This window comes from Mesocricetus auratus, unplaced genomic scaffold, assembly GCF_017639785.1.
Source record: "Mesocricetus auratus isolate SY011 unplaced genomic scaffold, BCM_Maur_2.0 Super-Scaffold_100008, whole genome shotgun sequence".
Taxonomy (NCBI): domain Eukaryota; kingdom Metazoa; phylum Chordata; class Mammalia; order Rodentia; family Cricetidae; genus Mesocricetus; species Mesocricetus auratus.
The window spans coordinates 67,452,146-67,475,412 of NW_024429192.1; the positions used below are offsets into that span (position 1 = coordinate 67,452,146).

The 23,267-nt window shown below is 43.3% G+C and overlaps 1 protein-coding gene across 6 annotated transcripts in view; it reads left to right on the forward strand.

Moving 5' to 3' along the window:
- Tbccd1 (TBCC domain containing 1) overlaps positions 1–23,267 on the forward strand; it is a 44,738-nt gene that overhangs the window by 7,862 nt on the left and 13,609 nt on the right. For 3 of the 6 annotated variants that reach the window (XM_005071701.4, XM_013114422.3, XM_013114424.3), the window contains 2 exons: positions 15,552–15,930; positions 21,630–21,785. In XM_005071701.4, the coding sequence (XP_005071758.1) occupies positions 15,595–15,930; positions 21,630–21,785 (492 nt within the window). In that variant the 5' untranslated portion in view covers positions 15,552–15,594. Of the gene's footprint in view, positions 1–13,134; positions 13,318–15,551; positions 15,931–21,067; positions 21,160–21,629; positions 21,786–23,267 lie in introns of those variants that run through there. The other 3 variants (XM_013114423.3, XM_040751042.1, XM_040751041.1) reach the window with 3 other exon arrangements.

A 23,267-nucleotide genomic window follows, 5' to 3' on the forward strand; every position in this document is an offset into this window, starting at 1 on the left:
TGATGACCTGCCTTTACATGCAACTTGGTCTCTTTGTGACTGTCAGTGTACTTTCTTTGTTCTGTATATTTAGTGCTTTAACTGTAGTATCATGCATGTGCCAAGGCTGCAGGTCAGGTTCAGGTCCTGAGATGGGGAAGGGGGCGCTGGCACAAATAATGAAGTAGTGTCCAGTCACCAGATGAGTCCACAAGTGGCCCTCGAGCCATCTTTGTTTATACTTAAAAAACAAGCATACTAACAAACATGTTTTTCCCACCCTCTCTCCCACCCTCCAACGTTAATCTCCAGTAAAAACAAATATGTCAAATGTGTTTTTGGTTTTTTTTTTCCCCCCAGCTTTTATATCAAAACATCTTTGAACCAAAAACAACACTTGCCATTTTGCTAGCTTGGCCAAATACCAAGCCAGGTACATCCTGTCTTTATAAAACTAAAAGTTGTTAAACATAGGCACACATTTTCAAGAACAACATTCTTATCCAAAACATATTTACAGAAATAGGGGTGATCTGCCCCTGATCCTGTTGGCACTGAATTAGAACAGATTCTGTGGTCTGAAGTGACAGCTGGCATCCTCAGACAAGAAACCTAAGAAGCATCAGCTCCAAAGAATTTTAGGGGAAAATACTTGAGAAAAAATGAGATTTCTGGGAATGATCATGTCTGCTCCATGCGTGGTTGACAAAGTGACACTAAAACTGCCAAGAGAATCATCAATATTATGAGTGAGAAGAGAGTGCAGGCCACACTGTCCCAGAAGTATTCTGTCTGTCCAGAAGTCTACTGATCCTTGCCAGGTGAAATTGTCCCCGTGGGTTTTGTCTCATTGGACACACACTGGACAGCCACTCATGTACTGGTTGGAAACTAGGCCACACAGCTCCCAACAATCATGTGAGTTCTTTTCTAGTCTTGTTTTATAATTTAAAATTTTGGGAGAACTTCATTCATGAACATTCTATCTGCATCACTCCTACTCTTCCCTCCCCTCTCAAACTCCTTTCTTGCCCCCCTGTTTACCACTCTAGAAGTTGTGGGACCTGGGAGAATGGAACCTAAAAATGAGGCAGAAAAGGTCTCATGCAATAACCAACTTTGTTCAGCGCATCAGGCAATTTATACTCTGAGGGTTAAGAAGAGTCACATGAGTAAAGCGTACAATCACTTTACTCATGTGTATCAAACCATGTTTGCCATATGTAGCAAAACCATGTTTTTTCATAGAGACATATAAACAAATAACAATAGCCAATTGTAATGAATAATCTGCAGTAAATTCCTGTCCTCTATACCTTGGGGGAACATAAACACACATTCCAAGAACAATTCTGTGTTATGAAAAAAATTGAGGTCACAAGATTCTTGTCTTGTTTTCTTGGAGTGTTCTCACAAACACTCAGAATTCTCCTCACACAACTCCATTCCTGGACAGGGTTCCAACACCCCCCAATATGATCTTTTAAAATTATTGTTATATATGTGTGTGTACATGTATATACATCCTAACGAGGTGGGACCATGTGGAACTTCCCTTGTCTACATTGGCTTGTCAGGTGGTGTTATTATGTTGATCTTGTTCAGGTAATCATGCTGTTAAGATTTCATGGGTGCATTTTCCCTTTCATGCCTAGGGGGCACTATCTAGCAACAGGTGTCCTGGGCCTCTGGCTCCTACAGTCATTTCAACCACTCTTCTGCTGTTTTCCCTGAGCCCTAGGGAAGGTTTCTGTTGCAGATGTATCAGTTAGGGTTGGGCATCCCACAGTCCTGTCTTCTCTGTGCTTTGACTAGTTGTAGATCTCTATAAATAGTCTCCATCTATTTTAAAGAGACGTTTCTTTGATTAAGAGAAGAGAGCTACATTTAATCTGTAGATAGAAATATTAATATTTAGAACACAGTCTAAATATACACACTTATATAACTATAAATATTTAGAATGCAGTTAGAAATTATATTGGTTTAGAAAATGGCAGTAGTAGGCTCTCTTTGAAGGTCTATGACTTCTCCAGCCATGGATATGCTTTTGGTTTTTTCTCTAAATGCTTCCTAGATAGACATTTCTTTCCCCAGATTGGAATAGATTTTCTGTGCCTTTAGCATAAAATTCTTCCCCTCTAGTGTCCATAATCTATAGATACATCTTTTCATAGTGCCCCTTACATTGCCAGTGCTGTTGTGCCTTATTAGCTCATCCATGCCAGTTGCCTGAATGGTCCATTTCTTCTACCCTGTCTTCGAGCCCTGATAGTCACAGACCTTTTTATTTACTTTACTGAGTTTTTCATTTCTTCAGTATTTCTCCTCACTGAATTTTACCTTTGTATCCTTCTGTCATTTTGTGCAGCTGTTTGTGGACTCTTGTAATTGGGGAGTTTTTTTTTTTTTTTCTGTTTGATTTCTTTGACCATACTTTGAATGTTTCGTGTTTCATTCAGTTCACTCTTATTGGAGATCCTCTTATTAGATTAATAATATTTGGAGGAATCATGTTCACCATTTCCTTGTGTTTTTGCACTGGGACTTGGCATTGGAGTCAGGTTCATCCTTGCCCTTCCTCCCCCGTTCTGCCAGTAGAAGCATTCGAACTGTTCTAGAGAGACAAGGTTGTAGTAGGGTTAAGGTGTTATTTTTCTCTGCCATACTGGGGTTCTACATCAGAAGTTAGACCCTTGACCCATGTGTTTGGGGTACTAGGTACAATACCCAGACTCCCCTGAGAATAGAGTGGTGTCTGTAAAAACAGTCATTATTAAAGTGTAGGTCAACTATGAAAATACAGTAATAGTAAAAAACAAAACAAAACCCAAACCATCCCTTGAGCTCCAGTCATTCTGGGTGCTAAGGAACACTGTGTTCACTAAGGTATATTTTCTGTGGGTATGAATGGAAAGAAAAAAAAAAACCAGACTAAGATTAAGGTTGTCTTAATTTTACCTGGGGGACTTTTCACCCCACCAAAGAATCAATTCTATCCAAGTCTAACTTTTAATTTAAATTATAGGCACCATTTAGTAACTGCACCACCCAAAGCTATTAATTGCTTAAAGAGCCTCTGGGAGGCACACAACCTTGTGAGCCCCTCTACTAGCAACCGTTAACTGCCAGCATAGCCTCAGAGGGGCAGCCTCCTGAGCCCTGTTCTGTAGCTGAACACTACTGGGCGAGTCTGACAGATAATCACAGGGTGTGTAGATCTGTAGTTGATCATAGTTGTTCAGAGCTCAATGGCCATGGCATGCTTGGGAGACAGCATTCCACAACGTAATGGCCCTCTTCTCTCCTCTCACAGTCTTCTCCCTCTCCGGCATTCTCGGAGCCTCGGGTGAATGAGTAGATGATTTAGATGATAGAGGAATAGATATTGGTGCTAGAGATGTCCCATTTAGGGCTCAGCATTCAGCAGTCACACTATTCTACTTTGGCCTTTTCTAAGTTTCCACAGAACCAGTGCCCACGGCAAAAAGAAACACTGTGGTTCAGATTGTCAGCAGCAATTACCTGGACCTAACAAAACCATGTAAAAGGCAGTTTGACTAGCACATCATGTTCATTTAGTAAACCAAATCCAGCCGCTCCCCTGCTAGGGCCTATCATCTCCTGGCCACAAGCTTTTGACTGAGTTTAACAGACTTGTAGCACCAGACATGAATTTCTTTCATTTCTTTCTGTGGAGCGGGCCTTAAATCTAATTGAAAAGTGATTGGTTTTATCTACAGCAATCATGCTACTACTGTACCAGAAGGAATGGTGATAGGTAAGACTGTTGGTGACAATTTTCAGCTTAACACAGTGCCTTTCAACACTGAAAACGAGCCAACTAAGAGGAAGCTTCCAGCTTAATCCCAGCTTGTTTTCTCCAAGTCCTGCAACCAAAGTGTGTGATGTCTCCAACAGTAGGATCTTTTTGTCTAGTTCTGCAGGCAACCAATAGCAATGGTGATAGCTTGTATTGTTTGGGGGGGGTCTCAGGCATTCCTTGGCCAACTTCTCTTAGGGAGGTGGTCTATCCTGGCTTTAGATTTTTCATTAATAACCTTATGACATCTGGGATATCTTTTCCCATCAATACAGGGCATTTTATTCAGATTCTAACTATTGCTTTAACACAGGCAAAGGCTTGTTGGGGAGTTTTCTCATTCACTTATATGTCTTCTGTAACTTTACCAAATTGTAAAGTTCCCAAGAACTTTACAGCTGTGTCTAGCCTGACATCCTACGTTTTCTTATTTCCTATCCTCCTCCCAGTGTGTTATGTCTTTCAGGTTCTTTTATTGGTTAGTAAAACACTCAGAGGCTAGCATTATATTACCTGTGAAATGAAATCTTTTTGTAAAGGGTAGCCAGAATCACTGAAGCCCTACCACCCATAATGGTGTTGAATTTGGGTGTCAGCAGCTAAGGGGGACACTAGAGAAAAAATGTTAACGAGGCCCAATACAGCATGAAAATAGTTCAGTATTTATATTCTTTCCTCAAAATATGGATACAGTAGTATGGATGGGAAATACTACTTTAGTTTGTCCTCCACAATTCACATTCATACTCTGAGAGCCCTCCCTCCTTGTCCTGGGGTACTGTCTTAGGGTCACCATGCATCTCCCCACCTCCAGCAGGTGCAGGGGGCTCAGACTGGCTCAAAGGCCAAGGAGGAAAATGGTTGTAATCTCATCTGCTGTGTCCCTCTCAGCATAAGGATATTCTTTGTTGTCAACTTGACGAGGTCTGGAATTAACTTAATGCCCAAGCAGCTGGGCACCTGTGAGAGACTTTTCTTCTTGACTGGATCATTTGAGATGTGTAACCCACTCTGAGTCTGAGCTACATCTTCTAGTGCCAGCGTATAGAAAAGGCGTGGGAAGAAGCTGTTGCCTTTTGCCTGCTTGTCCTCATTCTCATGGCAAGTTCCTATGACCTTCATGGCATTAGAGCAGTGGTTGTCAACATGTAGGGATCAACCCTGGGGATCTTTTATCAGATATACTGCGTATCACATATTTACATTATGATTCGAAGCAGTAGCAAAATTACTGTTATGAAGTAACAACGAAATGATTTTATGGTTGGGGGTCATCACAACATGAGGGACTGTATTAAAGGGTTGCCGCATTAGGAAGGTTGAGAACCATTGCATTGGAGCTTATTTCTTTGAGATTCTGAAAAATACTGAAGACCAGCTGAGACATCCACCTTCATGGACTGGATAACTTTTGGGTCCTTAGACTTTCAGTCAGGAGACAGCCACCTTAATAAGTCCTTCCTCCTCCCCCAAATTCCATTCCTCTAGAGAGCCCTAATTTCTCTGGTCCCTAGTTGTGGTTTACTGCTGCTTTTCTATTGGCTACATATGGTTGCTGAAATGGCCTTGGGCTGAATGAACGATTTCTGTCCCTAGGATACTTGCTGCTGTAGATAAATATATACTGATTACAGGGGATGGAGGTGAGGTAGAGACTGACATCCTGGGACAAGGTTACTTTTTTCATCTGTACTGTTCTTACATTTATACACTCTGTTAAAATTTTGTCCTGGGAAAGTTTAAAGTCTTCCAGAGGCTCACAAGCACTGCATTTGGCTATTTTGTCCTTAGAATACTCCAGGTCAATACAAATGCACATTTTCTTTTGAATTGTCCAGTGTCTTAGTTTGGTTTCTGTTGCTGTAATGAGCACTATGACTAAAAGCAACTTAGGGAGCAAAGGACTTATTTGGCATACGGTAACAGTCCATTCTGGAGGGAAGCCAAGGGATAACTCAGGCAGGAACTTAATCAGCGACCATGGAGGAATGCTGCTTACTAGCTTTCTCAGCCTTATTTCTTATGCAACTCAGCACCACCTGCCTGAAGTGGCATGGCTCACAGAGAGCTGGATCTTCACACATCAATCATCAATCAAGGAAATGCACCCATAAACCTGCCTACAGGCCAGCCTGATGGAGGCAGTTCCTCAATCGAGAGTCTCTTTTCTCACATGTCTAGGTTTGTGTTATGTTGACGTAGACCAACCAGTACACCCAGACAGGCTCTACTGTCTACTTTCTCTTATCCCCTTTTGATTGTTTTAGCATTTTACAAACTTAATTTACATGTACTCTAAATAATTCAGATCTGTTAGTGGCTCTCTTCTATTGTATGTCTTATTGTGTGGTCCAGCTGAATCAGCCTTAATTCTATTATGAACATAGTTCTGCCTGGTTCAGTGAACTGGCATTGTGATAAAATACTCTGAGAAGAAGCAACTTGGAGGGGGGGGAGGGTTTATTTTGAACTCAAGTCCCAGAAGGATAGAACTCATGGCAACAGGCAAAGAAAGCATGGTATCAGGAGAAGAAAACAGGCGGATCACATGGCATCTGTGCTCAGAAAGTGGAAGAAAACACCAAGTGAGGGTTGCCTATAAACCCCCAAGGCCCGCCCCTTGTGATGTATTTCCTCCTGGCAAGGCTCCAAAATCCTGAAGGTTCCATAACTTTCCTAGACAACTCCGCCAGCTGAGGACCAAGTGTTTAAACCCATGAGCTTATGTAGCCATTCATATTCAAATCTTAGCATTCCACCCTTGATCTCCATAGGCTCATGATCATCTCATGATGCAAAACGCATTTAGTCCAACTTTGAGAGTTCCCATAGTCTTTTTAAGAGCACCAACACTGCTCTAAAGTCTGGAGTCTCTTCTGAGACTCAAGGCAGTCTTTGAACTATGGAACCCACTGAACAACAAAAGCCAGATTACATACTTCCAACATACAGTGGGACTGAGTAAATACGCCTACCCCAAAAGGGAGAAATGGGACATATGATGAACGATCAGGCCAAAACATTACTAAAATCCAGCAGAGCAGATAACAGATCCTTTAGGACCATTTCTGGTACCTGCAACTTCGGTTTCCAAGGCCCAACTCTGCCATTCCAGTTTTGCTGCTTGCAACATGCATTTCTCCTGGGCTGCTCCACTCGGTATGCAGCCCTTCTTGGCAGACATCCCACCATGATGGCTTTCTCTCTCTCTCTCTCTCTCTCTCTCTCTCTCTCTCTCTCTCTCTCTCTCTCTCTCTCTCTCTCTCTCTCTCTCACACACAAAACACACACACAGAGCCTAGACTCAGGTGCTATCTGAAACTCATAGGGGGAAAAAATACCATGACTTCCTCAGTCTTGCATCTTTAATGCATTGAAAGCCAGTATGGTGTGGACCATATTACATGTTTCTGTTGTCAGCCTCAGGATGGCGCCCGAGTCTCTTGGACCACTGTTGCAACTTCAGTGTGCTGCAGCTGGCAAAAACTTACCTAGGTATTTGCTAAGTATGGAGTGGAGACCAGGTTCATTGAGGGTCTGTCCTCAGGACTTCTTTCCTTTGGTTACTATGCCGAGCAAGAGTGTCTCTTAGCAATTACCTTGTTTCTAGGACATGCCTTGGAGGCAGGGTAAACTTCTTAGTGCATTTTCCTCTGCAGACTACACATTTATATCTGTCTGCTTGTTTTTAATTGTTGCCTGAACCAGAGTAATCAGTAATAACCATGCAACAGGTTCTTGAAACTTTAGTCTATTTGAGAGTCAGGCTTACTTAAATTCTTAGGAGAGGAGCAGAATGCATCCAGGTTCTGTACCAAAACATTACACTAATGGTCCCTAGTCCTGCTCCTAATAGTGTCCATGTTCTCCCCATGAGCATCATGAACAAGGTTCCAATGTCTCTCAACATTGCTGTCTTCTGCCCTCCACTAGAATGAGTATTACATTCTGTTTCCAGCATTCAATGCTTTTCCAGCCTAGAGTTCTAAAATTTTAACATCCCACAGAACAAAAGCCTAAAGGCCTTATGGCCACGTTTACTGCAGCAATGATTCCTCTTCTTGGTACCATTTCCTGTATTAGTTTATTTTCTGTTATCGTCATAAAAATACCCTGGCAAAAAACAACTTAGGGGTCCATCATGTCGGGTAAGACATGGCAGCAGGAGCAGGAAGGTGACTGGCAATCTATACTCAGGAAGTAGTACCAAGAAACAGCAGGTGCCACACATGTGTACACACACACACACACACACACACACACACACACACACACACACGCATGCAGCATGCATGCACGCATTCCCAATTCAGCAGTTCAGTGACAGAATATTCCCTGGTTATCATAGTTTCTTTTACTGGACCATTACTAAGGCCTCTATCTGCATACTGTACTGTGAATTTTCCTTTCTGTATTTAAGGCTGAGCCTGATGGTTTTGTATCTTTTATCAGTTCTGCCTCATCCTTGGTGTTCACTTACTATTGGTTCCAAGTTTTGGGATCCCATGAGGATCTGTGTGGGGACTAAGAAAGAAGTTGTTACCAGGGAGCTGGGTATTGCTGTGACAGACCTGACCATGCTGCATGTTGGCAGATTTGAGACTCTGGATTAGGAAAGCAGTTGAGTGAGTAGGAGCGTGGAAGACAATGTTGTGGGAGATTAAACTGTAAGGGTCTAGCCCAAGAAGAATATTAGGTTGAGAGATTATTCTTATGATATTTCAGCAAAGAATTTGGCCCTTGTCCAGAAAATCTGCCTGAGGCTAAATTGATGAGTTTTGTATTGCCATTGCAGAATTTTCAAGATAGTCTACTATTGACTGTTGTATGGTTGTTATTGGTAAATGCAGGTTAGTTTTTGGTTGTGAGCCTAGCCTTTAATGGCTGAGCCATCTCTCCAGTCCAATACAGGTTAGTTTTATGCAGATCCATAATGAAAAAGAGCATGCTGAACAAGGAAAAATACAAAATGTACAGTTTGAGGAGAAAAGGAACACTAGGAAGTGTAATGGAGCTAAGATTTGTGCTCAAGAAGATAGTTTAAAGAAAAGCCTGATGCTAAATGGAACAAAGGGAGTGATGACCTCAGGGCAAGACCCCCCACCTAGCTAAGCTTCCAACTGCCAGAAAGGAATTAAAGAAAAACTTAAGTGGTGAAGGAAACCATTGAAAACAGAAAGCTGATGAAAATGTAATTGAAAAAGAGTACTATGTTCTAGCCCTAGCAAACAGCAGAACTTGGCAGCTTTGACCGTGAAGTTCTGACTTTAGAGTCAAGGATAAAGGGGTTATGGACTCTCCCTCTGTGACTAAGAAAGATTATTGTGTTCAGACATGTGTTAGGGTGTCGCTGCATGGAGGCCCAGAGAGGCCATTGTGTGAAGCTGTGTAGTTGCAGCCTGGATTGCCATGGGGACCCCAAGATATTAGAGATGCCAGATACCTGTTGGAATACCTGCTGAGGAGAGCTGCTAAAAAGACAGTGGAACCAGTTCAAGAGGAAGAAGTGTGTTGCAGTCAACAGAGCTGAACGGAGTTGGAGATCTGAAGAGCACTCTGACATCAAATATGGAACTGCAGAACTTGGAGTTTGTGCAGCTGGTTTTCTGTCTTGCTTTGGTTCAGTATCTCCCTACTATGCTCCCTTTCCTCCCTTTTGGAATGGTAATGTATATTATGTGCCATTATATTTTGAAAGTATGTGATCTGCTTTTTGATTTTACAAGTGATTACAGTTAAGAGATTGCCATGAGTTTTCCAAGAGATTTTGGATTTTTTTTTCTTTTTTCTGTTTTGGTTTTTCAAGACAAGGTTTCTCTATAGCTTTGGAGACTGTTCTGGAACTCGATCTGTAGACCAGGCTGAACTTATTACACAGGTACACCACCACCAGTGAACTTTGGACTTTTAAACATTATTTTAAACATTGAGACTGATAGACTATGGGAACTTTTACTGTTGGACTGAATGCATTTTTATATTATGATATGGCGTGGAAGGTGGTGATTTGAATAAGAATGCCCCCCATAGGCTCATATGTTTGAATACTTAGTCATCAAGGGAGGGTTTAGGAGGTGTGTCCTTACTGAGTAAGTGTGGCCTTGTTGGAAGAAATGTGTCACTAGGGTTGGGTTCAAAACCCAAGTCAGAACCAGCAGCTCTTTCTTTTCGCTGCCTGTGGTTCTGAATGTAGAACTCTCAGCTTCTTCTCTAGCACTATGACTGCATGTGTGGTGCTATTCTCCCTGCCATGATGACAATGGAAACTGTAAGCAAGCCCCAGTTAAATGTTCCCCTTTATAGGAATTACTGTGGTCATGGTGTTCCTTCATAGCAAAAGAACAGTGACTAAGGCAGCTAATTATTACAGATTTAATTTGTACTCGGAGTCACCCCTTCCCTCTGCTACCATAAGAAATGTCAAGCCAGCACCTCCATCTCATCACCTCTCACTACTCTTTCCTACCAGTTCAGCGATGAGTGTAGATATGACCTGCATGCCTTTTTCTTGTAATTCTTCCCTTTTGATGGCAATTTTTCTGGAAAGACAGCTCAACCTTAGTTGCATGTTTTATTGTCTAGATAAGGGGTTAGGATACAGTTTACTTGAAGTCTTGTCCCATACATGCTACTTGGAGAGATTGTAGTATATTCTCTAACCAGTCAGCCATTTTGGGAGTGCCTCCATACACAAGTGGACCCGTTTGTCAGGGAGGCATGGCACTCCATACCTCAGTGTGGAAGATGGCCACCTTAAGATCCACACTGCCCATCCTTTAGACACAGCAGATTTAGTGGTATGTCCTTTCTCCACAGCAGGTACACTGGAAGACATGCCACCATGTGCTGCATTTAGGAAGGCTATTCATGTGTAATCTCCACCCTCAAACAGCCAGTTTCAAAGACAGTGCAAGTGCTCCTTATGAAGTCATCTTTGGTCCCATCAGGCTAAAGGTTTGGGCAACAAGTATTGTGTGAACTTTTCTGGAAGCATGAATAGATGTCTGTTTATGGCAGATAGGGAACCAATAACAAACCAACAATAGCAAAAGCCAATTGTACACAAGTCTAACACAGTAACCATTGAATTTATTGGGGTTACTTAAAGTAACATGAGTGAGGGTCAACAAGAGCACAGGCAACTTACAAAAGACTGCCTCTTGAGGAGAATCTCTCCCTCTTAGTAGTTGTTCACTGCCTGTGTATCTTCAGAGAGGGCTAGACTTCTTGAGGCTTTGCATCCTAGCAACCGTTAAATGTCTATCCTCAGGGAGGGGCAGGCCTCAGGAGCCTTCGCACCCTCCATTGCAGAACACCAATGAACCCAATATTGAGCAGGTCTTTTGCAGGTGGTCACAGCTGATGAGGCCAATAGCCACTCCATGCTTGTCCACAACAACTAATAAATATGATCAGTACTGGGTTGATTAAAAAATAGAGGAGGTATGCAGTGGTGGCACATGCCTTTAGTCCCAGCACTAGGGAGGCAGAGACAGGCGGATCTCTGAGTTCGAGGCCAGCCTGGTCTACTGGGAGAGTTCCAAGATAGTCTCCAAAGCTACAGAGAAACCCTGTCTTCAAAAAACAAACAAAAAATGGAGGAGGGAAAGTAAATAGCAGGAGTAAGCAGTGGAGACAAAAGGGGAGAGGATGCGTTCGGGTTAAAGATGGAAGGGAAAGAGAGGTAAAAACTGTAGTCACATAACCTTCAATAACCCCACCAAACAGGCCAGCCTGTGTTCCTTAAGAAAGCCTATCAAAATAGGGTGGGAAAGGAAATAAGAGAGGGAAAAAAGACAGGATGAGAACAAAGAACACTGGCCTGTAAATTGAGCCTGGGTATTGAATAAAGGGATAAACGTAAAAGGGAGGAGCCTGGGTGAGGCTCAGACTGAATGCAGTCTCTTGACTATTGCTGGTGTCAGCCTGGATTCTGTGTCTCTTTCTAGGCTCTCAGATGCCTGGCACACCTGTAGACTGTAATTTGCAAGGTTGGGCCACAAAAAACGTCCTGTCAGTTGGCTGTCCTTCCCAAGAGGAGTCACAAAAGTGGGCAGGCTTCTGGGCAGTCCTTCATGGGTCAGGTTGTGAATGCTGTTCTTCTCAGTGCTAGGCTGCCCTCATGAGCCAAGTGGCAGATACTGGCAGGTTCTTCCTAATGCTGGATACTCTGGCTCTGACTAGGCTTCCCACTTGCTGAATAGTCTGTGTTCCATAGTCTCAGGACATTTGTTCTGTGTTTCTGCTCCTCTTTTGTTGAGAGGGTTTTCCTGGTGTCTTAGTCTGCTTTCTGTTGCTGTGGTAAACACTATGATGTAAGGCAACTTGTGGAGGAAAGGACTTATGTGACTTACAGGTAATAGTCCATTTTATGGAGGGAAGACCAGGGATGCAGGAGCCAAATGGAAACCATGGAGGAATGCTGTCAAGTTGACAAAAATTAACCATCACACATGGTGTCCCTCTTCTCCTTAGAAAATGTTTTTCTTCTGAGATTACTGTGCAGTTTTAGACTGGGGCCCTTCTCTCACTGGGAAGCGAGAACTTAAAGAGGAACTATATAGCTTTGTATGTGTGTATGTGTGTGGGGTTCTCTGTGTAGCACCGGCTGTTCTGGAACTCAGAGATCCACCTGCCTCTGCCTCAGGAGTGCTGGGATTAAAGGTGTGTGCCACCACTGGCAGTAACTATTACTTTTTATGGTCTACTATCACCCCTAGAGAAGCTGTAAAGAATCCCAGCACTTGGGAGGCAAAGGCAGGTAGATCTCAGTGAGTTCGAGGACAGCCAGGGCTACACAGAGAAACCTTGTCTCGAAAAACAAACAAAACCAACCAAACAACAACAAACAGGAAATGTTCTTCCTTGCCCATCTTCTGGGTGGTATCTAAAAAAGCTTCTTGAAGGCTGTAGCTTGACTGGAAAGTTAGGAGAATTAAGGAGTTAAAGCCAAGGCTCTCGCTTCAGCTTCTGGCTTTGTAAGACCTTAGGACTGCCTAGTTCGCCTTTCCATACTTCGGATTAGCGCCTAAGACACGAACCCTCCCCTGAGTAGGTCTAAACTGCGTTGTAATTAGCCAACACAGCGCTAACTTCACCAGCCGCGTGGGAGGACCACAGTTCTCTGGGGCCACAGGAAACTTCCCACTCCATGGCCGAAGGGCGCAGCGCCACAAAATTCCCAGCCCCAGGAACCAGTTTGCTCCAGGTTGGAAAGCGCTGGCCGATCTAGCTGCGGTCCGCCAGGGCTCTATGGTGGGAGGCCTGGCGCCTGCGCACTGCGCCCCGGCGGGGTGGGCGAGGGGTACGCTCAGGCTGCGGCTGCGGAGAGGGGTGGTGGTGAGTGCTGCGCTGGAGCTATCCAGAGGCCTCCGGGCAGGGGCTTTGGCTGCCCCGGACCCCGACTCGGTTCGCGCCCTTGGCTGTTCCGCCTCCACGCGGGACCTGGGCGCAGGCTTCAGATCTCGGGGAGCGTCCCGGCCCGTGCCCTGCCAGCCCGAGCCTTCCCCGCCCAGGTAGCAGCCCCCTCCCCCAACCCCGGGTTTGTGCCTTCCAACTGCCCCTGTGGAGCCCAGTCACAGCACAGGGGTCGGCAGCATCAGGCACCTGTTGCCTCGAAGACACCCTGTTTCCATTTTAGAGAAAACTGAGGGTTCCCTGTGCTCAGTCTTTCCTGGATGGACCGGACTGCCATAGACATTTACCTCCCCACATCCTTCTGTGACCTTCCATCTGATGTTTAAAGACCTCGTGTCTGGGTTGTCATTCTCTTCTAGACCCACTCATTTTTAGAATTTTTCCCTGTATGACTTCCCAAAGTTGTAGCCATGAAGTTCACAAAGCACACCAGAACCCCAAACCAGAGTGTGCCAACTAAACATAGTAGACAAATCCCCTAACTTCTCAGAATGAAAGATGAGATGCGGCTTTTAGCATCCTGCTTCCTGTATACCTTCCCCGAGGGCACATAAGTGCGCTGCCAGTTATATTTGTTTTTATGTGTATGGATGTTTGTCTGCCTGTAGGACTATGTAACATGTGAGTGCAGTGCCCACAGTGGACAGTGTTGGAGCCTCTAGGACTGGAGGTTGTGAGCCACTGTATGGATGCTGGGAATTGAACCCAGGTCCTCTTGGAAGAGCAGTCAGTGCTCTGAACCACTGAGCCATCTCTGCTGCTTTCTCAAAAAGCAATAATACACCATTTCTAATTGGTCCTACTGAAAATTCTTTTCAAATGATGTTAATGCTAAGCAGTGCTCAGTGGATGTTTGGTTAGATGGTAATGCAGTGTGGTGATTGCTTTGGGAAGAGCTACATGTCAGGAATCCCAGAAACTCCATTGTTTTTAATGCACATCTAAAATTCCTTGGGAAGCAATTCATAGTGTATAAATAAAGAAAGATGATAATCAGAACGTTATAGTTTAAATGTTTGAACTCTTAAAAATGGGAGGGTTTTTTGGTTTGTTTTTCGAGACAGGGTTTCTCTGTAGCTTTGGATACTGTTCTGGAGCTCAACTCTGTAGACCAGGCTGACCTTGAACTCACATAGATCCACCTGCCTCTACCTCCCAAGTGCTGGGATAAAAGGCTTGCACCACCACTGCCCAGCTTAAAATGGAAATTTAAAATATATAGGAGAGTAAGAGGTAGATGGTCCCTTTGTCCATCAATATCAACAATCATCAGTATTTTGCCCATCTTGTTTTTATGAAAAATGGAAACTGTTAAGTGTTGAAAGTAAACTGGAGTACATTTGGAATGCCGAGATACTTTGAAAACAATACGGAATTGTATGTATGTACCACAACCAGGAACATTCAAAATCAAAGTAGCCTCCAATCTAGAAAAAAGACAAGGAAGTACCATCAGACATGAGCTAATTCCCCTTTGGTGGTGGGCATTTGAGTGGCCCCCACTTGCGTTGTATTACTGTGTCTAGCAGCTCTGCAGGTGCTGTACCTGGACTGAGCACAGCAGCGCAGCAGAGCCTGCTCGCTGCTACAGAGAATTGGTCCATTGATGCGTTCACTTTCCTCCATCCATGCTTACATTCACAGTCTTGTCTGCCACCTGTAATTAAGGCTTGGTGTCGAGCCTTGGGATCAGCTTACATATTTAGATCTCTAAGAATAATTTGTCATTTTAATTTTACTTATTTAGTTGGGGGTGTGAGGAGCTGTGGGGATTTGAAGATAGACTTCAGAAATGGGTGTCCCTCTTCAGCATGCGAGTCCTGGGGGGCTGAACTCAGGTCTTCGGGCTTGGTGGCAAGAGCCTTTATCCCTGAGCTGTCTTTCTGGTCCTGTATTAACCAACTGTCTTCTAGGTGTAATTGATGTTACTGTAAAAATTTATTCCACTAATTTCTACCAATGTTTCCCTGCGGGATGCAGCATAGTATCCTGTAACGGGATGACACCCCACACACACATACACACATACCATTCTTTTTCTTCCTTCTCTAGGCAGGAATATAACCTAGACGTATGCATTTACATACTTTTCTAAAACAACCATTTCAAACAATTTAAATAGGACAATGAACTCATAGTTACTTTGTTTTTCTGGTTTTTGAAATAAATTGCAATGGAGTTTGGCCAGAAGTCCTTTTTGCTTTTGGTGAGGGCCAGAGCTGCTTTTAAACTGAGGATATGACACATTTAAAAACAGTTAAGGGGGATCACTTTCCAAGAAAAGGGGTGAATGAGATTTGTTTCATGTCTGAAAAGAAACTTTGTTTCCCAGGTATGCAAAGAAGCCTGTTTGTCCTGATGTCTTCAGAGATACTATGGATCAGTCCGGAGTTCTCCTCTGGGTAAAGGCGGAACCTTTTATAGTGGGTGCCTTGCAAGTGCCACCTCCATCCAAATTCAGTCTTCACTACCTCAGGAAGATAGCAGCCTATGTGCGGACTCGGGCTACAGAAGGCGCCTACCCGCGCCTGTACTGGGCTACATGGAGACACATTGCATGTGGAAAACTGCAGCTGGCCAAGGAGCTGGCATGGCTTTACTTTGAAATATTTGATAATCTTTCGGTGAAGACACCCGAGGAACGCCTGGAATGGTCTGAAATTTTGTCCAACTGCATGACCGAAGATGAAGTTGAAAAACAAAGAAATCAGGTATGGGCTGATGTGTATGTAGTTACTTTGAGAAATAATTCGTTCTTAATTTTTATACTAGCAGTATAGTTTGAGGTTTTATGTTGTTGGCAATTATGATTTTAGGGTGCCATTTGAATGTTAGTATTTCCATCTTGGAAGTGTTTTGATGCAGGTGATCAGCTAATTAGTATTTTTTACTTACTAGCCCATATTTCCCCACTTCTGAAGGAACCACGAATTGGCAGCTCTTCCATTGACTTTAAAAATATTTTGGGGCAGTGAACTGCTGATGTTACGGGCAGAGGCAGCTGATTCTATAGAAGTCTATGCCTGCACCTTCTCAGCCACCTGATTCTATCTTGACTGTTTAAAAATAACATCTGCTGTACAATAGAATTAAATAATTACCATGAGTGTGTATCAATTGGCCAATTTTCTGTTGCTAATAAGACAGTGCCACAGACACGGCTGTTTTTAAAGAGCTTTATTGTGGCTCATAGTTCTGGAGATCCAAGGTCGAGAGGCCACATGCATAGCTGTAGAGGTGGCTCTCAGCCTGTGCATCTCAACCCCTTTGGAGTCAGATAACCTCTTCACAGCAGTCACCCAAGACCATTGGGAAACACAGCAGTCACCCAAGGCCATTGGGAAGCACAGATATCTGCATTAGGATTCATACAGGAGCAAAATTACTGTTATGAAGTAGCAACAAAAATAGTTGTATGATTGGGGTCCCCACAACATGGGGAACTGCATTAAAGGGTTGCAGCATTAGGAAGGTTGAGAGCCACTGGGCTATAGCGTTCTTGCTGGAAGAGACCTGAAGGAATACAGGAGGGCATCACACGGTCAGAGACACTGTTTTCCTGTCTGTGTACAGGAGTTTCTCTTCCCTTTACACCGCTACTATAGTCACATCATATTCAAGCCATAGCATTCTGCTTCTGTCTCTGCTCCACACAGCTCATATGCTCATAGATAGAATTAGCCTCTGTAAATAATCCTAACTTATTCCAGCCTCAGTTAAAAACTCTAGTGTCTCACTTGAGATTCAAGGCAAACTCTTCAGTTGTGAGACTGTAAACCCAAGTTATCTACTCTGAATATATAGTGGGACAGGCCTTTAATTCCAGCATTTGGGAAGCAAAGGCAGGTGAATCTCTGTGAGTTTGAGGCCAGCCTAGTCTACAGAGTGAGTTCCAGGACAGCCAGGGCTGCACAAAGAAACCCTATCTTAAAAAGCAAAAATGGGAAAGAAAAGAAAGTAGTAATTGGCCCAGATCACATCCAGATGCCATCAGAGCAGACCCAAGTAGATAAACCTCCAAATTCTCTTGTCTTGGGTTCAGCTTGTACCCCTAAAGCCTTATGCAGTTCTTCCTCTATGTCTTTGCTAGGCTCAGCCCATACTTCAGCTTTCAGTTCTGAGTCTCATGACTGTGACCTTCCCTGGTTGGCATTGTAGACTGCCAGTTCCCAGTTACAGAGTCCTGGTGGTGGTTCCATTCTTACGGTTTCATTAGGCATTGACCCTTTTGAGCAGGATCCTTAAGTCAGCTCTGTGTGGCCTCTTCAGTTTTGTTTTGAAATCTGGGTGGAAGCTGCCATATCTCTGTAGCTCTTACATTAAGCATGCCTACAGTATATGTTAGACTAAAAGCTGACGATTCCTCCTTTAGATTAGTGTTAGCAGCTGTACCTGGGCTTACTTGAGCATAGCCAAGGTGGCCAAAGACTGAGCTTTTGGAAAGCAGGGAGCAAAAGATACAAATTTATGGAGAGCACTCTGGGCACTCTGAAACAGTTCTTTCCTTTAAGGCACTGGGCTGTGGTGGGAGAAATCGCCCCACAGACTTCTGAGGTGTGCCCCTCCCAGGTCTCTTTCCTGTTGTCCTGATACTTCTGGCCTCGTTTCACCCATGCTCATCTCTCTAGCAGGGTTACTGGATGCACCCCTACATGATTTTCCTTCACTCCTTTGCTAGATGACCTGCAAGTCTTTCAAATCCTTTTGCTTTGTTTCCTTTTAAATTATGTTTTCTATTCTTAGATGGTGCTTCTACACCCTTTTTCTTCCTCTTTTTTTTTCTCTACACTCTTCTTTGTGAAGTTAAAGGGTAACCTGGAACAGCTTGACTGCTTTGTTGTTTGAGTTTTTCTTCTGCCTGGCACCCCAGTTCATCACTATAAATTCTGCCTTCCATAAATCTCTAGGTGGGTGCGGGCAAAGCCCTCTTGCAAGAGCTAGCTCAAGAGTCCTGGGAGAGTGTATCTCCTCTGAGGGCAGCACTCTCAGCAAGACCTAGATAGAGACCTCCTACTAGACCTCACCTAGTCCTGGTCCTACCATCTCCCCATATTGCCACCCTGGGGGTCCAGTGTCAACGCATGACTCACTGGAGGACAAACTACATCCAAACCTTAGCAGACAGCATCTCTGCTATACCAGGGACTCCATAAGTTAGTGAAAAGGTCACACATTAAAGTTCAGAAGTGGACTTGAGAGTGACTCATTTTTGTGGTCAGAGTGACTTCACAGAGTATATTAGTTATATATAGTAGTTTAATTATAGCAGCATCAGCTTGGGCCAATAACAGCTTATTTCTCATTTGTCCAACAGTCCTACACAGCTGCACTTGATAGGATCACCCTCTGGGCTCTTGTCCAAGCAGTGACTCAAGGAGCCATGTTCCTATATTTCAGAGTCACTTAGTGTTAAATGGCACTGCACAGGGTGGGGGTGGGGATGGTATATGAAATAAGACAATGAAATGCAATGGCTTAGGGTAGTATTAGCTGATCGTCTGCTTATTTTACACAGAGGCCACACAAGCTGTGGCTCTCTTTCAGGCTGTGGTTAACAGAGAGAAGAAATTGCTTCCTTGTAGACCATGTCTATTCTTACCACAGATGGGAAGAACAACAGAATGGGAGGAAACTGTTGCTTTCTCCCTCATGGTGAGCCAGAGGATAGGTCTTTACTGTGAAGGCCCAGACTATCTGTCACCTTCCTAATTTTCCCACATCTGTTATTATTTTACTAGTGCACGTATTAAGCACACATACGTTTTAACATTTAAGAAAACTTTATATATTTATGACAGCATTGTTAGCTAGAGGCATGGTGCTGTGTTACAGACCTGCAGAACTAAATTACCTTGTGTAATTGAAATTTGGTTAGCTTTTGATAACTACCTCTTTGACAGTCACTGTTGTACTGTTCTTCTGTCGCTGTAACTCTTAGATTTTGGTCGTGCTGTGGTTTGAGTATGGTTGGAGTGTCTTCCACGGTATCCCATGTTGAATTTTAATGCTCCTCACGAGAGATTAAGAGGGTACAGGCTTAGTCTGAGCAAGATCTGATGGTGCAGGCCTGTTATCCCAACTGTTAAACAGACAGGAGGATCACCGACTGGTTCAGGGCAGCCTGGGCTACAGAGTGAATTTAAGTCTAGCTTGGGCAATTTAGTCTCAAAATAAAACGCAAATAAAATGCATATATGCTATGTATAAAAAGATCCTAATGACTCCACCAGACAAACATTTTCAGAAAAGAAGCAAAATATAAGAACAATGTATAAAAACCAGTAGTTTTTCTATATAGTAAGAATGCAGTTGCTGAGAAAGAAATAGGGGGGGAAAACCAAACAGACAACCTTGGAATAAACTTACCAGAGGAGGTGAAACACCTCTACAGTGAACACTTTTTACACTGAAGAAGGAAATTGAAGAAGACACACAAAATAGAAAGGGCACCAATGATCACAGATTAACAGGAGTAATAGTGTAAAAAAAAAAAAAAAGGCAGTATTACCAAAAGTGATCTACAGGTTCTATGCAACTCAGAGTTTTGATGACATTCTTTATAATACTAGGAAAAGCAATCTTAGAAATCACATAGAAGCACAAAAGATCCTGAATCGCTGAAGCAGTTCCATAGCGAAGGAGCAAGGCTGGAGATGTCGTAATACCTGGTAACAAATTAAAGTAAGCAACCATAGTCACAAAAGCAAACGTAGAATAGTAGAGAAGAGAGCCCAGAGAAAAACAAGCACAGATATAGCCACCTAATCTTCAGCAGAGATGTCAAAAGCACAGGGAAAACTGGTGTCATCTTCAGTGAGTGGTACTGGGAAAACAGGATATCCATGTGTAGAAAAATGAAAATAGACTGTCTTTTCTGAATAAAACCAATAAAAAATGCATCAACTACCTGAAGCTCCAGAACTGTTAGGGGAGAACAGCGTAAGGTGCAGACACAGACAGGGCTTGCTGAGAAGGACTCTGAGAGCACAGGGCATCAGCTCAAGAATTGATCCTGGGGATTGTGTGTGATTTAAAACTGCACAGTGAAGGAAACATTCAGAAGAGTGAGGGGACCGTCACAGAATGAGAGAAAATGTAAACTGTACATCTAATGGGGTTGATACCTAGAATCTATAAAGAACTAAGGAAATGAAACAAAATGAACAACACAGTCAATAAGTGAGCAAATGAATTGGATAACAAGTCTCAAAAAAAATCTAAGTGACATTAAATATGTGAGAAAAATGTTAAGTGTCTTTAGCCATTAAGGAAATGCAAATTCAAACTGCTTTGAGAATCCAACTTACACTGTCAGAATGGCTGTTGTAGAAAGCAGATGACTAGGAGTACTGATGAGGATGTGGGGAAAGAGGAACCCTCACATAGTGCTGATGGGAATGTCAGCCACCATGGAAATCAGCATGAAAGTGCGCCCAAGGGGGTCTGTCTTCAGTGAGCATACCAAGGGTAGTAGACATTCATGTTTACTGCTACACTGCATCATAGCCCAAATACAGAATCAAGTTGTCCATCAACAGGTAAGTGAATAAAGAAAATGTATATATGCCTAATGTAATCATCTTCAACTGTAAAAGATTAGCAGTATATAGCTACTACTAGTATGCATGGTTTATGTGTAGGATAGTGTCATAACAAAGCCTGTTGCTTCCTATAATGAGTATGTGCTAATAAAATTTAAAAATCACACTCCAAAACCTAATCTAACTACAGTGCTTAGTGATTAGGACTAGATAAGGTCATTAGAGTAGACTTAACATTGATGGATTTGTAGGAGAGAGAACAGACAGATAATATGCCACTCCCATTCTTGGCATCTGATACCCCCAGGCCGTCTTGTGACTTTGGCTGAAGAAGACCATTGCTAAATGGATGACTTAAACCTCCAGAACTGTGAGCCAAAACAACTCTCCTTTTACAAGGTAGCCTACCATGCATATTCCATTACACTGTAACAAAAGGTAGACACTACAGCATACAAGGGAAGTCACATTTATCTATGTCTGACTTTCTTTGTGTGCATTTTGTTCCAGTCCATGGGTAGGGCGATATAGGTCTCTGGAAAGATGGGAATCAAACAGTTACAGAAAGTACAGTTGCCCCAGCCCTGCCAAATAGGACCTGTTCATTTACTATTTGAATTACTGAGGCTGCTTTTTCACTGTGATACTTTTGGAAAGGACGTTGGTTTTCAGAAAAACTTCCTGTAACTTTCTATGAAGTGACTCCAATTACATAACCTAGAAATGGGCATCAAATGATAGCTGTTTCTAAATCTGATGTTTTAAGATCAAGAGGCTATGTAGTCCCAGTTTACTGTGTGCTCAGTTGTAAACTAGGGAAACTAGTGATGAGTGGTTTTAAGGTGTGTTCATCCTTATTTCCTGCACAGCTTTCTGTGGACACCCTGCAGTTTCTGCTCTTCTTGTACATCCAGCAGTTAAACAAGCTCTCCCTGCGGACGTCCTTGATTGGGGAAGAGTGGCCAGGTCCCAGAAGCAGACCTCAGTCTCCTAGCCTCACTGAAAGGCCCAGTTGTCACAACAAGGTATTGCTCAGATCTTGTTAAGGAAATGCTTCCCCTTCACTAAACAGTATGCTGGGATGAAGCCGGGCATTGTAGAGTGTGCCTAGAACTCTAGTTCCTGGGAGGCTGAGCCAGGAGGGTTATGAGTTCAAGGCCACCTTGGGCCATTCAGTCAGACTCTAACTCAAAAAAGAAAAAAAAAATCTCCTCTCACTCCTTAAATTATTTAAGTAATTTTACATGTGTTAACAACCTGTCTCACATAATTGTCACACATAATGAGTCTTATGAAAGGTCTTACAGCTTTTTCTTTTCTAATATAAAGAAAAACAAGTATTTTTTTCCTTTTTAAAAATTTAAATTAGAAACAAGCTTCTTTTACATGTCAATCCCAGTTCCTTCTCCCTCCTCTCCTCCCCTACCAACCCCCTATTTCAATCCCATCCCCTTCCTGTTCCCCAGGGAGGGTGAGGCCTTCCATGGGGGGGGATCTTCAAAGTCTGTCATATCATTTGGAGCAGGACCTAGACCCTCCCCTGGAAAAACAAGTATTTTCATCTGCCTTTTGTGTTTGACGTGTGTTGCAAACCTTGAATAGTACCACATAAAGGCTCTTACTTAGACTTGTGGATATGCCGCAGCGTGCACGCGGAGGTCAGAGGACAATTGAAAAGGTTAGCTCTCCCTTTTCACCATGTGGGCCTCAGGGTTTGAACTTGGCTCACCAAGTTTGGGAGCAAGCGTCTTTTCCCGTCTTGCTGGCCCCAGATATGTCTTGCCTGGCTAGTTAGTATTTCAGTGTTGAGGATTGTGTTCACTGAAGTCTGACTTTTCCTAGCAGTATGCTCAGCACCTTCAGGCACTTTTCCCGGTCAGTTTGAGATGGGTGTCTCTAGTCACTTAGTCAAAGCCTAGTGTCTTCAGCAATAAAGTCTTTGCATGTAGTGATGGTCAGTAACCAAGGACAACGGTAATAGCTTATGCTGCTTGGGAGGCTTCTGAGGCCTCCCTGACCTATATCTTGCAGGGAGATACCCTCTGCCCCTCTCTAGTTTCATGGTTCCCACTGAAGCACCAAGGTATACACACAAAAAATTTGAAGCTAGCATCTACCCGAGAAAGAACTTGCAGTATTTGTCTTTCTGGACCTAGGTTACCTCACTCGGAATAATTTTTCCAGTTCCATCCATTTATCTGTAGATTTCATTATTCCATTTTTTCACAGCTGACTAAAATTCCATTGTGTGTATGAACTACATTTTTCTGATCTATTCTTACGTTGATGGACATCTAGGTTGATCCCTTTTCCTGGCGGTTGTGACTAGAGCAGCTAAGAACCTGGATATGCCAGTGTCTCTGTAGCAGGATGTCGTACCTGCTGTGTAGGGAAGTGGGTTTCTGCTCAAGGTCTGGTGTCCCCACAGCAGGATATGAAGTCCTTTGGGTATACTCCCAGGAGCAGTGTAGCTGGTCATCCTGTAGATCTGTTTCTAGTTTGCTTCT